The sequence below is a fragment of the Plecotus auritus genome (assembly GCF_963455305.1).
Source record: "Plecotus auritus genome assembly, chromosome: 5".
In the NCBI taxonomy this organism is placed as follows: domain Eukaryota; kingdom Metazoa; phylum Chordata; class Mammalia; order Chiroptera; family Vespertilionidae; genus Plecotus; species Plecotus auritus.
The window spans coordinates 183666373-183680639 of NC_137776.1; the positions used below are offsets into that span (position 1 = coordinate 183666373).

The 14267-nt window shown below is 61.4% G+C and overlaps 1 protein-coding gene across 2 annotated transcripts; it reads left to right on the top strand.

The window, feature by feature from the left end:
• Positions 1-1784: 1784 nt before the first annotated feature.
• Positions 1785-12208, top strand: GFI1B (growth factor independent 1B transcriptional repressor). Of its 2 annotated transcripts, none has more exons than XM_080670147.1 (7): positions 1785-1952; positions 7603-7722; positions 8142-8279; positions 8595-8866; positions 9295-9432; positions 10622-10853; positions 11408-12208. In XM_080670147.1, the coding sequence occupies exons 2-7, from the start codon at positions 7623-7625 to the stop codon at positions 11584-11586; spliced, it is 1059 nt and encodes a 352-aa protein (XP_080526273.1). In that variant the 5' UTR covers positions 1785-1952; positions 7603-7622; the 3' UTR covers positions 11587-12208. The 2 variants fall into 2 exon arrangements, with proteins under 2 accessions (XP_080526273.1, XP_080526274.1); XM_080670148.1 differs by having other exon boundaries at positions 1804-1952; positions 10688-10853.
• Positions 12209-14267: the final 2059 nt, after the last annotated feature.

Below are 14267 nucleotides of genomic sequence, written 5' to 3' on the forward strand. Positions count from 1 at the left end.
AATGAAGGAATGAAGTGACAATGGGATGGATGTGTGTGTGTGTGCATGCATGTGTGTGCCTGTATGTTTGTGGAATGAAGGAATGAAGTGACAATGGGATGGGTGTGTGTGTGTGTGCATGCCTGTGTGTTTGTGGAATGAAGGAATGAAGTGAGAATGGGAAGGAACGGGACGTGTCAAGTTAAGGGAGAATTTTTCTCAGCACCTTGCGGACCAGTAGTTTTATTGCCAGCTTTACCCAGTGGCCGGGTAAGTTTCTATTGAATGAGTACAAAAACGCTTTACGTACATGTTAAAGGCATGCTTTAACATTAAATACCCATTGCATTTTGAAATTATTTATTACATGTTCTTACAAGCTAATATCTTTTTAAAGTATGATACTATGTAAAACACTGTGTAATGTGAAGCGAGAATTCTCGTGATCCGTCCGCAATGTGACAATGTCCTTTAATTACTTTTAGTTTTCTGCATAATTTCAAACCATTTTAGTTTACTGTTGGCGATGTGCACGTCCAAGGAATATTCCAGATGCTGCCACTAATGTCTCTCCAGCAAGAAGAGAGCTGCAGGGCCGGGGGTGAGCTGGGCGGCGTCACGGCCCGGGTGGCGTGCAGATGGCGTCACGGCCCGGGTGACGTGCAGATGACGTCACGACCCGGGTGGCGTGCAGATGCTGTCACGGCCCGGGTGACGTGCCGCGGCGCTCACCTAAAGGCCAGCCCAGCGCGGAGACCTCAGCGCAGTGACCCCGCTGCTCCCTGCGGGACCTGGACGTGCAGTGTGAGTGGGGCTGCTGTCACCAAACTTGTTTTCCTTTTGGGGAAACACAATCCCTGGGCGGGAAGAGTATGCAAACCAGGCTAACAGTGTGCCCTGTGAGTCCTTGTCTTATGCAAATCTCCTGCTGAGATCAATTCGTCACCCCAAGCCGCTGGGGGGCCGAGGAGGAGGGGTGGGGTGGGGGCGGTGGTGGTGATGGGGAATGGGGCTCTGTGCCCAACGGGATGACGGGATGACGTGCCTGATCCAGGTCATCCCGGTTCTGCCCCTGGTGACCCAGACACGCTGCAGGCCCAGGGACCCCAGCCTCCCCCGCCAGCAGAGGGCGGCACACGCAGGCCTGGGACCCAGCCTGGGCCTGAGTGGCTGAGGCTCTGGCTGACCCTCCCCACCACACCTGACTGTCCCTTCGCTCCTGCTGGGGTCCAGTCTGGGGAGCACGTGTGCCACCTCTCTTCTCCAAGGTGGCCGCTGCGGGACGGGCCTCTCTCAGCGCCTGCAGGTCCCTAGCCAAGTGCTTTGTCCTGAATGCCTCCTGGCTGGGGACTCGGAAGAAAAGAGGGGGGGAGAGAGGGAGAGAGAAGAGAGAGAGAGAGAGAGAAAGAGAGAGAGAGAGAGAGAGAGAGAGAGAGAGAGAGAGAGAGAGAGAGAGAGAGATTGAGAGAAAAGAAGGAAGAAAAGAGGGAAGAAAAGAAAAATTGAAGTTATAAGTTCTCGATATAAACTCGGGTTTACAAGTAAATGTCTTATTTCAACTTTCCTGTTTAAATGGAATCATTTAGCCACCCTTTCCTTTCATCCAGATGTTGTAGGAGCTTCCAGGGCGACAGCAGCGAGCGGAGGGTGAGAAGGGTGATAGGGTAATAGGGTGAGACGGGAGGGAGCCGGAGCCCGGCCCTGCGAAGCTGCGATAAGCAAATACAGCCGCTCGCTATTGGCTGCCCCTCCCCGCCAGATTTTGACAAATAATCAGATTGAAAATCAGGGAGGGGAACAGAAGAGGGGGAAAAAAACAACAGAGAGAGAGAGAGAGAGAGAAAAGGAGAAGTATCTAATTGTGCAGAGAGTCTCGAGGTCACGGCTGGAGCCGACCCGCAGAGAGTGGCTGCGAGGTTCCCAGCGCAGGACCGGGACCAGGACCGGGACGTGGGACGCGGGACTTGGGACAGGTGAGTGCGGAATGGCCCCTGGCCGGCTGCGTCTACTCCATTTGCATGTCTGTCCCAGGCAGGTCCCCCGGCCCACGGGCAGCTCTGGAAGAGGAGGTGGGCGCCAAGTCCTCTTTGGGGTCGTAGCTTTCGGCCCCTGAGCCCGGGGCCAGGCAGTGGCGAGGGGGCGGTTTCCTCAAGTGAGCCGCTGGGAGGTGAGCCCGCACAGGAATGCCTGCACCTCTCCAAACAGTCCTCGGCTCACCGGTATCACCGCCTGCCCGTGCATACCCACACCCCCAAGACCCTCATGGCACGACCAGGCTGAGGACCTGAGTGGGGGGCCCCCAGGCCCAGGGCCCTGGGCCGGGAGCCCTTCCTTCCTATGAAGTGGGACTGGGACAGAGAGCCGTGAAGGAAGTTCTACCCTGGCGCCCACAGTCCCGGGCGACCTCCCCCAAGTTCCCGGGACACCGGGAGTGAGGTGCGCTCCCTTCCAGCGCCTGCCGCCTGACAGGGGGAGGGGAGGGGCGGCCACCCCGCACTGACCCCCCAGTCTCCAGGACCATAGGGCTGTGGATGGGGACCGGCGTCACCGCCTTGGCTACCATTTGGGGGAGAAAAAGCCAAGTTGGAGTCCGGGCGCTGGGGAGAGGCGCTTGTCTAACGCAGAGCTCGTGGGGAGACCGCGCACGGACCTGCTGTGGGCGCGTGCCCGTGGCTTTTTTCTGGGGAGAAGTCAAGAGCTTTCACGAGATTCCGGGTGGGGTGGGGATTCATGTGCGCCTCTGGGCTCGGATCTGGGGGCGGCGGGGGAGCGGCACCTGCCCTCCTGGGCGCAGTGGGAAGCGTTCCCTCAGTGAGTGCCGGTTCCTTGTCCTTGGGGCTGGCGCGGAGGGCGTCTTCACAGGAGACAAGTGAGGTCTCTTCCAGCTCAGACATTGGGGCGGGGGTGGGGGGGTGCGGTTTCCCTGCAGAAAGTTCTCGGGGAACCTCAGAGCTGCTGGTGGGGTGCGAGGGGCGGAGGCACTCAGCCAGCGCAGACCGTGTGCCCGGCTGTCAGGGGGCTGGGGTCCTCGTGGAGAACACAGGACTCCTAAGGCCGGGGGGCCATGTCCCCCCAGGTCACACACACACCCGCCCCCCTCCCCCCGGGGAAATTCGCCGGGTCCCCTGCGGTGCGAGCTCTCCCCTTTTACCGGAACAGCTCTGGGCTTAGTCCAGAACCAGGTTTCTCTTCATTTGTTTCCAGAAATTCAAAGTGGGGGCGGGGGGGGGGTCTGCTTTCCTCTCTAACTCAGAAATGCGCAGGACACGCCTTGCTACTCCCTTAGCGTTCACGGAGAGCAAACAGATGCACCACGAAACTGACCGCTCTCGGCGCGCAGCCCCCGGCACGGCCGTCCATTGACAGACTCGTCACCTGGCAAAACTGAAACTGTGTTCATTGAACAGTAAGGGCCGCCCTCCCCCGCCCGCATGCCACCTTGGTCTGCATGTGCCTGCTGCCGACAGCGCGGAGAAGCAGGGGCGCGCGGCGCGGGTCCCCCGGCCTGGCGTGTCGCCCTCGGCACCACGCCCTCCGGTTTCATCCGCGTGTGGCAGGTGGCAGGTCTTCCTTCCCTTTAAGCGTGAGTGTAGGTCGCGCTGGCCCACGTCCCTGGATGGGCACGCGGGTCGCCTCCACCTTCTGGCTACTGTGAACATCGCTGCTGCGAGTTGGGGTGTACAGATGTCTGTCCCAGTCCCTGTTTTCAGTTCTTTTGGGGATACACCCAGATACTGTACTGATTCACTCACTTTTTAAAAAAATATATATTTTATTGATTTTTTACGGAGAGGAAGGGAGTGGGATAGAGAGTTAGAAACATCGATGGGAGAGAAACATCCATCAGCTGCCTCCTGCACACTCCCTACTGGGGATGTGCCCGCAACCAAGGTACATGCCCTTGACCGGAATCGAACCTGGGACCCTTCAGTCCACAGGCCAACGCTCTATCCACTGAGCCAAACCAGTTTCGGCCGAGTCACTCACTTTTTAAAAAAATCCTCATCCGAGGATATTTTTTCCACTGATTTTTAGAGAGAGTGAAAGGGAGGTAGGGAGGCGGGAGAGAGAAGGAGAGGGGGAGAAGGGGAGAGGGAGGGAGAGAGAAACATCGATGTGAGAGAGACACATGGATTGGTTGCCTCCCACATACGACTGGGGCCAGGGGTCGAACCTACAGCCCAGGTCCATGCCCTTGACTGGGAATCAAACCCGTGACCCTCTGGAGCACGGGCTGGGCCCTAACCATGGAGCCACCAGCCAGGGCTGATTCACTCGCTTTTGACGTCGCGTTCTCTGACCGTAGGAGGACCCCTCTGGAAACGCCCTCCAAATTCACAGAACAGTAAGGACCGCTCCCCGCGCGCCCCCGAGGTGACCCGGGCTCACTTCCCTCGGCTCCTTCATGGAAAGGGCTGTGTTTGTTTGTTTGTTTGAGTTTCCCCTTGAGCCGCGTCTTTGAACATAAAGGAAGTCCGAAGGCAGCGACTCTGAGAAAAGCGGGGTCTTACCCAACCTCCCAAAAGGGGAACCCGGGGACCAGCTTCTCGGTCCAGGTGGGCAGCCCCGCGCTGACGGGCAACGGGCGCGCGTGGGATCAGAGCAAAGGGAAGTGTGGAAACCTTAGTCCAACCGTCCCTACGAGAGGAAAGCCAAGGCCGGGGTGGCGGCCGATGCGGTCAAGCTCGGGGTCACAAAATCAGACGCGGCCCCTCGGGGGACGCCTGGGGCTCGGAAATCACAGGCCTGCTGCTCCGCTGCCACCTGCAAGCCGGGGTGCGGGGGGGCCCCCCTTCGGGGCTTTCGGCTGAGGTTCTGGTTGGGGGTCGGGGGCCTCCGCTGGATGGGGTTTGAGGAGATGCTAACAGTGAGTCTCTTTCCGGAGCCGATACCATCAAGGCTCTGTTTTATGAAGAAACCGAGGCTTCTTTCACAATCTCTGCTCTCCGCGCCTCCTCCTCGGGTCCCCGTGAATCAGGACGGGTGGCTGTTCATTAACTACCCAACAGGTGATTGGTTCCTGTTTTTTTTTCTAAGCTCAGCTCACAGGGGCCAGAGGAAGTTTCTCTGGTGCCGCGGGCCCACGGGAGCTCCTGAGCCTGAGCGCCCTGGCCTGTCATCCTGGGCCTCCAAGCCCGAACCCCAAGGGGAGACCAAGGCTTCCCAGAGGCCGGTTCTCCCCCGCCTCTCGCCAAGCTCTCTAGGGCCGGACACGGGGCCCCCGGGTTCTGGAAAAGATGCAAAGATCTGGGGATTTCATTGTTCCCCCCGCTTGCCCCAGCAAGCAGCCTCCCCATCTCCAGGCGGCTGGCTCCCTGGGGGCTGCAGGGACCTCGATGGACCGTGATGCTGAGCGCTGGACAGGCGCGGAGAGACCTGGCAGGCCATTTTCCTCTCCCAGCCTCAGTTTACCCCGTGACCCAGGAAGGAATCGCTGCTTCCCTTGCCCCGTGGGTGTGGGATCTGATGACAGTGCACTGAGGAGCTCTCAACCCTGTCCGGTTTCCTCCCTGCTTGTCGGCTCTGTTCCCTCTGCACGGGATAAGTGCCCTCCCCAACCCCCGGGTCTCCCAGTCTGGCGGTCAGGAGCGTGGGGGGCCTGGGCTGGACGGCCGGGTCCTGCTTCGCCTCGCTCGGCCCTGGGATCTGAGCCCGCCTCTCAGCCTTGGTTTCTCCTCTATAAAATGGGGGGACAGCGACCTGGCTCCCAGGGCGGGTGAACGGAGCTGAGACGAGGCAGGTCGCCGGCCTTTGGTTCTAGCTGACTCACTAATAAAATACCACATAAAAACCATCTTTTGATGGAGAGATAGAGCGGGGCCCCGGAGGCTCCCCCAGAACAAAGGGCACATGTAGGGGTCTCCACTCGAACCGCCCGGGGTCTGGCCTCGCCAGTGCATTCCTGGTGCCGAGAATGAGAAGGGGAAGAAGGGGCTGCGGAGCCCGGTGGGCTGGAGGGTGGAGGCAGGAAGACGACTGTCCCCGGGAGATAAGGCTGCGCGGCCGCCGGCGAGCTGGGAGGACAGCAGGCCTGTGAGGCCCCAATCTGAGAGCTGGCTGGGCCGGGAGGGGGGGTGGGCTGAGTGTCAACCTAGGACCCAGGAGGTCACAGTTCGATTCCCGGTCGGGGCACATGCCCGAGGGTTGGGCTCCATCCCCAGTGTGGGGCGTGCAGGAGGCAGCCGATCCATGATTCTCTCTCATCACTGAGGTTTCTCTCTCTCTCCCTCTCCCTTCCTCTCTGAAATCTACAAAAAATATATTTTAAAAAAGTCTGAGAGCTGGACAGACCCCACAGCCGTCGGGTCCTACCCCTCATCCCCTCGTTTCAGAGCCCAGAGTGGGCGGCCTGGAACACGGCCCCTGGGCCCGGTCAGGGAGTGTCCCCACACTCAGAGCGTGACTGCCATGGCCCAGGCTGGGGGCGGGATGGGATGAGGTGAGACAGGACAGGCCTCAGCGGTGCCTGCCCTCCTGGCGCGTCTCCCCTGGCCCGAGATGCCCAGCGCTCAGCGCTCCCTGCAGCCCAGGCACCACGCCGGGCACTCCACATGCTTGTCTGTAATAAATGAAGGTCTGTTCTTGCCAGCAATCCCAGGACACTGGGCTGGGCACTGAGGCCTACAGCAAGGAGGGCTAGGCCTGGGCCGGCCCCAGGCAGGGTGGCCACTGCCCGAACTCTGGGCACCGTTGGGGGTCCCTCTCCTGCCTGGCTCGGGGGGCACACTCTTGGAGGCTCCCTGGGTTTGCTCTGAAGGCAGAGCTCCACGCTGGCCTATCTCCCTCCTCCAGGGCGCTGCCGGCCGGGCCTTATCGCCGGCCCTGGCTGTGGTTCAGAGCAGCCGCGATCCCTTTCCCGCGCTTGGCCCTATCGCCCCTGCAGCCAGGGCGGGGGCCTCCTCCTCCGGACCTGGGTGCCCCAGCTTGCAGAGAAGGGAAAGGGCCCCCGGAGGTTAAGTGTCGGCCCCAACCTGCACAGCAGGTGAGCTGGGATGCAAAGCCATGAGCATCTGGCTCCACAACCTGGGCTGAGAGCACCCCTTTCTGTGGCCTCTGAAGGCCCATCCCGCCAGGATGCAAGTGCGGCTTCCGGGTGTGGGCCGCAGGGCACCCCACACGGAGACCCTGCCTTCCTTCTCTGCTCCAGTGCGCTCGGGGCTCGGGTGCGCAGCGGCAGCAGGCCGGCCTGCGTGCCCTAGAGGCTGGTGCGTTCGTTTCCTGCATTAGGACTGATAGTTGCCATAACCAAGTGCCACAAACCGGTGGCTAAAACAGCAGGACGGTATTCTCCCAGGTCCCGCAGTCTATAAAACCGGAACCAAGGCGCCAGCAAGGCCGGTTCCCGCTGTGGGTCCCCAGGGAGTGCCTCACGCCTCTGGGGGCCACCAGCACTCCTTGGCTTGTGGCCGCATCACTCCAACCCCCGCCTCCACCTCCACATGGCGGCCCTAATCCAGTACAACCTCTAATTTGATCACATCTGCAAAGACCCTACTTCTAAAAAAGGTCACGTTCACCGGGTATGGGGGGACAAGAACTTTTGGGGGACACTACTCAACCCAGGACAGTGGATTCTGACTTTGGGGGAGGCTGTCCTCACCGTGCTCACCGCTCCCCTTGCAGGTGTGGGGTGCACGCGGACCATGCCTCGCTCCTTCCTGGTGAAGAGCAAGAAGGCTCACACCTACCACCAGCCCCGTGTCCAGGACGATGAACCACTCTGGCCTCCCGTCCTGAGCCCGGGTGAGTGACAGCACAGGCTGGCCCCCGCTGCACCCCGGCCCCTGCCCCACGTCACCCCGCTCCAGGTCTGGGCACAGGGGACCTGTCCCTGCTGGCTGGCTGGCTGAATGAATGAATGAATGTGTTCACCCATCTCCCTGAGCCCTGGGGGCCAGGAGAGCTCCGACTGGAGCTGGTCGGTAGCTGCATATGAGGGCGTGTGGGTCTCAAATGAGGCCCGATCCAGGGCTGAGGTCGGGGCTCCGAGAAACCGAGATGGTCCAAGAGTTCTGCAGGGGTCTCCCCTGGCCTCCAGCCGCTCCCCATCTGGGCAGAGCCCAGCCCCTCTCTCCAGGCCCCCTCCTCCTGGGGAGCGAGTCCTCCCCCTGGGTCCCTCCCAGGGCTGCGGCCGGGGGCGCTGAGGACCTTGTCTCCCACAGTGGCCAGCGACCAGGTCCCGAGCAGCCACCCTGTCCTCGGCACCCTGCTCCCGGGCCCGCGCCTGGACTGGCCCGACCTCAAACGGGAGCCAGCGCTGGAGCTGGACCAGAGCTGGACCAGGATGGCCTCGGCACCAGGTACCTGGCCCACGGCCCCCAGCCACTCCCCAGTGAGTGCGAGGGGGTGGAGGGACCTCGGAGGCGGGGAGTCAGGGCGGACGGACAAGATCCCCTGGCGGCTGGGCTCTCGGGCTTCCGCATGGACCCTCCTTGGCAGGACCTCATTTCGGTGTGGGGGTGAGGGAGCCGCTGGCGGACTGAGGAGTGGGCCCGGTGGGCACTCTGGGACGGGAGCCCGTGGGACTTACACACTGACCCCCTCAGCACAGGGGAGGGGGTGGGTGCCCTGTGTTTAAACCCGTCACCACCAGGCACGTGTCCCACTCTCCACAGAAGGTCCTGCTGGGACGTCCCAACCCCGGGACAGGGACTCGCCAGCCTCCAACTCCCCCCCGCTCTACAAGCCCAGCTTCTGCTGGGACGCCCTGGCCTCGGCCTACAGCCACAGCTACCGGCAGGCCCCCTCCACCATGCAGTCCGCCTTCCTGGAGCGCTCCGTCAGCCTGTACGGCAGCCCCCTGGTGCCCAGCGCCGAGCCGCCCTTGGACTTCAGCCTGCGCTACTCACCGGGCCTGGACGCGTACCACTGCGTCAAGTGCAGCAAGGTGAGCGCCCGTCCAGGCCCTAGCTGGCGGAGTGGGCGCGCGCAGCGGGGTGACCCCGTGCACTGCGGGTCCTCTGGTGGGATCGGGAACTCACAACCTTGTCCTCGTCACCAGTCCTCGAGCCCTGACCGTGTGCCCAGCCCTGTGCTGAGCACGTGACACGCATGAGCCGGGGGAGGCGGATGCAGGTTCAGGAAGGTTGACTCACCTGCCCAAGAGCACACAGCAAGGCGATATCAGAACCAGGTGCAAGCCTGCCTGCAGCTCACTGTGGTCTCTAACCACTGGGCTGCCTATTCAGCGCTAGAAAGGGCGACGAGAGGCCTTCCAGACCCCCCAGCCCCACTAGGGACAGGAAACCCAGTCACAGAGGAAAAGGGACCCCCAGCTCCGCCCCCCGTGGCCTCATGCGTTGTCCCCACCCCCAGGTCTTCTCCACCCCACACGGGCTTGAGGTGCACGCCCGTCGCTCCCACAGCGGGACCCGGCCCTTCGCCTGTGACGTCTGTGGCAAGACCTTCGGCCACGTGGTCAGCCTGGAGCAGCACACACACATCCACTCGCAGGTGGGCCGCCGGAGCCAGGACCCCCTTCCGCTCTGCGCTCCCTCCCAGGAGGCCCGGGGGCTACGGCTGGCCTGTCACCCTGCCCCTGAGGGTGACTGGGGGTCCCTCGCTGCCTGCTGCCTTCGTCTGAGTCTCCAGGGCCCACTCCTAACACCCTCACCCCAGACGGACCGAGTGGGCTTCACACACAATTGCGAGAGGTTTTGACCCAGGCTGGCTGCGGGGGCAGCAGGGTGTCTGTGAGGCTCAGAGACGGGCGTCCCCCCGCCCCATCCCCTGGGGGTCAGGACAGAAGTCCTTGCCTTTGAGGCCCTTGACTCTTGGCCTCTCAGAGTCAGGCTTACTGTGCGTCTGGTCCAGCCTTGGGCAAACTACGGCCCGCGGGCCGGTCCGGCTGTTCTATCTGGTTCTCTTGCTCTCCCCTCCGCTCCTTTACTTTGAATTTATATTAGTTCACACAAACACTCCATCCATGCTTTTGTTCCGGCCCTCCGGTCCAGTTTAAGAACCCATTGTGGCCCTCGAGTCAAAAAGTTTGCCCACCCCTGGTCTGGTCCCACGTAGCCCTCCCTGAGGCAGGAAGCCCTTCTTCGGGATTCCATGCTGGCAGAGCAGCCGCACGGGCCTGAGTCGCCCTAGGTCAGGTGGGGAAGCAGGAAATGTCGCGAGAGTTGCATTCGCGAGAGTTGCATTCGCGAGAGTTGCATTCGCGAGAGTTGCATTCGCGAGAGTTGCATTCGCGAGCACGAACCACGGGCCATTCTCTCCCTGCAATCCTCCCGACGTCCGAGGTCATCGCTGCTCCTGTTCCAGGTGCAGCTGAGGAAACTGAGTCTCAGGGCGGGTAAACGACTTGCCTGTGGTCAGGTGGCTAGTAAGATGCAGGAGGCAGAAGCAGGCCTCCAACAAACTGCACACCCATGGCCATCGCGCCTCAAGGACCTCTGAGTTAAGGGGCATGAAATGTGACCTCCCCCGCCCCCCCAAAAAAACACAAAAACAAAAACCTCCCAGATCAGTGGGTCCATCAGTCCCATGAATTTTGTTTGGGACACTGTGAGAGCCACCAGGAAAAATCCCACAGGAGGCCACTCGGGCCCCGAGCCTCAGCCCATCCTGGGAGGCAGGAAGCGGGGGGCCGTGGGGCCTGCCCCTCCAGGCCACCCCAACAGAGTGTCCTGTTCCTCAGGGGATCCCGGCCGGGTCCAGTCCTGCGCCGGCGCCTGACCCACCAGGGTCTCGTTTCCCCCGGCAGGAGCGCAGCTTCGAGTGCCAGATGTGCGGCAAAGCCTTCAAGCGCTCGTCCACCCTGTCCACCCACCTGCTCATCCACTCGGACACGCGGCCCTACCCCTGCCAGTTCTGCGGCAAGCGCTTCCACCAGAAGTCGGACATGAAGAAGCATACCTACATCCACACGGGTGAGGCTGCCAGCCAGCACCACCCGCCCGGCTGGCACTCGTGGCTACAGGGCCCAGGCAGAGCCCCTGGAAACCCCCACCTTCCACTGTTAAAAGGCCCTGGCTTTAGGACAGTGGGATCAGGTTACATGGGGTGCCCCCTCCCTTCCCACAGGAGGGTGGAGGCACTGTGTTGCTTAAATGCACTTAATGCACAGAGAAAATGCTGGAAGGAACCAGCATAAGTCAGCAGTGTTGATCTCCTGGTAGAAGTGAGACTAGCAGGTGCATTTTTCATTCATTCATTCATTCATCCCTCCACTCATTCATGCATTCACTCCTCGGCTGTTGACTGCGTGCCTCTTTTGTACCCGGCTCTGTGCCAGGGGCTGCGCGAGATTGATAAAGCAGAGAGATCCAGCCCTCGCCCTAACCAGGGTACAATCCAGTGCGGATCGGGGAGGTGTCAGAGTGAATGTGGGTTGGTCCTGAGATAAAACATAATAAAATTTCAGAGAACAAACGCAGGGCGTTGGGGCGCAGACGGCCCTGACGCGGTCCTTGCTGCCCCGCAGGTGAGAAGCCACACAAGTGCCAGGTGTGCGGAAAGGCCTTCAGCCAGAGCTCCAACCTCATCACCCACAGCCGGAAACACACGGGCTTCAAGCCCTTCAGCTGCGAGCTCTGCACCAAGGGATTCCAGCGCAAGGTGGACCTACGGCGGCACCGCGAGAGCCAGCACAACCTCAAGTGAGGCTGTGCCCCTCCAGCCCGTCCTGCGGTCTGTCACCCGGAGGGAGGCCAGCCTTGTGCGCCCGGATCCCCAGTCTCCCGGAGGCAACACTGGATGGGAGTCTTGCAGCTTCTTTTGAGACTCACGAAACTGCTGTGTGACTTTGGGCAACTCGCTTTCCCTCTCTGGACCAATAGTTCTCCTGCTGTAAAGTGTGGGAGCTGGGTTGGATCTTTGCTGAGCTGAAGGTATAACAACTCGGGTGCTTTCCCCAGGGCAGAGCCCAGGAGGCCAGAGCAGCCCCACGTGGACAGCGATGCCACGATCAGACCAGACCCACAGAGCTGGGACCCACAGAGAACTCCTCCCGGTGCCTTCTGCCCACAGTGCTGGGATCCGGTCCCGTTCTCTTTAGGGGGCCTCTTTCAGGCTGCCAGATGGTCAGAGCCACCTCCTGCCCCGATGGGATGCCCAGCACCCCTCTGCTTCAGCCAGACCTGCTGGCTCCCCCCACTTCTGACCGGCACTTAGCTGGGGTTTAGTCTGCCCTTAGGCCCCCGGGCTGGAGAAACCAGTAGTTAATGCTGTCAAAAGCCTGTTCCCCTCAACCGCTGTAAATGGAAATAAAGACACAGATTTATGTACATCTGACCAGCACTTATTAAGTGCTCCTGGGTGCAAGCTGGTGTGGGAGGGTTTGGGAGGGGCAGGGGGAGCTTTGAAAAGCAGAGGCAGCTACGCAGCTTCCTTCAGACAGCTTGGGGGCCAAGTGCCCCGGCCACATGGAAAGGGCCGGAGCAGAAGCACTGGACACCACACGGTGTGACAAGGTCAGAGGTCATGTAGCGGGAGCTGTGTCCGTTTCCTGTGGCTGCTGCCACTAGTCACCACAAACTCAGCGGCTTCGAACGACACAGGTTTATTCTCTCACCGTCCCAGAGGTTCAGAAACCCAATGGGAGTCGCCCAGGGCTACACTCAGGGTGTCACAGAGTGCACCCCGCAAGAGGCTCCAGGGAAGATGGCTTGCTCTGACTTCCAGAGGCCACGGAGTCCTGGGCTTGTGGCCGCCGCCTCCAGCCTCAAAGCGCATCAGGCTGACCTCTGCCTCCCCTCCCGGCTCCTCTGCCTTCACCTCCCTGCCTCCCTCCCGAAAGGACCCTGGTGATCAGCGGGGTCCAGGGTCAGCTTCTGGGCAAGGTCCACATGATCACTGGGGTGGGCTGAGCAATGGCCCCCAAAGGTGACATCCACGTCCTGGTCCCTGGAGCCCGGGGAACGTTGGCGCCTATGGCAAGAGGGGCTTTGCAATGTGACGGAGTGAGGCCTGGCGCCGCCCTCGCCAGCTATGGACTTCAGGTGAGTGCCTCCTCTGTAGATGGTGAGCATAGCGATCCATCCCTGGGGTCATTGGGAGGACCCGAGAGCAGGTGTGCACGGCAGTGGGCAGGCCCAGCACCGGGCGAGTACAAGGCCGGCGCGAATGCCGCCCTCCCGCGTCACTCCCGTCCGAGGTTCTCCCACCTCTGAACACTGAGCTCCTGGGACTCCTGCTCACAGCTCAGGACCCCCCGAGCCTGGCCGGGTGGTTGTCTGTGGGTAGCTTTCCCTTTGCTAGAAGGCATTTCTCTGGGCTCTAGCTCTCTGCAGCCCAGGCCTGGCCCAAGCAGCGGCCACCTCTAACTGAGCCCGCCAGGGCTTCCACACGTTGCCTCTAACCTGTGCCACTCTCCCATTTTACAGAGGGGCCACTGAGGCTCAGAGAGGTCAGCCAACTTGCCTAAGGTCACACAGCGGGCGAGTGCAGAGCTGGGTCAGGGTATCTGACTCCGAGCCCTTCGGGTCTCCGTTTACCTTTCCTCCCAACGACACCGGGAAGTGTTTCCTCAAGTCCTTGCCTCTGCGGGGCCCGCACGGGGTTCTGAGGCCGTTGGGGACCGGGGACTCCCCGGCTCTGGGTTTGGCTGGGCAGGACCCCAGCCTATTTCATTCCTATTTACCTTAGCCAGAATTCCCCTGAACAAGCCTGTCCGAGGGTGTGGGGTGGGGTTGGACATTTGCATGGGGAGGTGGGCAACCTCCCCGCAGGCTCCCAGTTCCCGTCCTGCAGGCCTGGCTCCTGCGGCCGGAGGAGAAGGGCCTCTAGCAGCCAGTGCGCCGGAGCCAACAAGGCGGGAGACCTCCGTCCCCCTCCTGTCTGTGAGGTGGTGAAGCCCATGCCGGGGTAGGGACTTGCCCAGAGCCACCCCGAGGGCCAGGCCTGCCTTGCCCTGCACCTTCTAGATCTGGGGAAATGGGAGGGTGGGTGCTGGACACACACACACACACACACACACACGGGAGCTGCTTTGCATGTTCCTTGTTTGCTAAACAAAACTACAGCAATACCAGGATTTCAGCCACTTTGCGCAGGGCAGGGCGGGCCGGGAGTGAGACAATGCGCCTTTCTTCATGTGCCCAGGTTCAGAGTGATCAGGATTCAGCGTGTGGGCCCCTCCACTGAGTGGGGGGGCACTGCAGCCTCAGAGCAATGGGGGCTGACCCCATCTGCACCTTGCAGAGAAAGGGGGCCCGTGTGTGGGCAGGATTGGGGGCGCTCCGTGAAATCTGCTTCTCCCTCTCTTCTCCCCTCCTCCAACAACAGAAGCAGCCGGTGGGGTTAGGGCAGTGGTCGGCAAACTCATTAGTCAACAGAGCCAAATA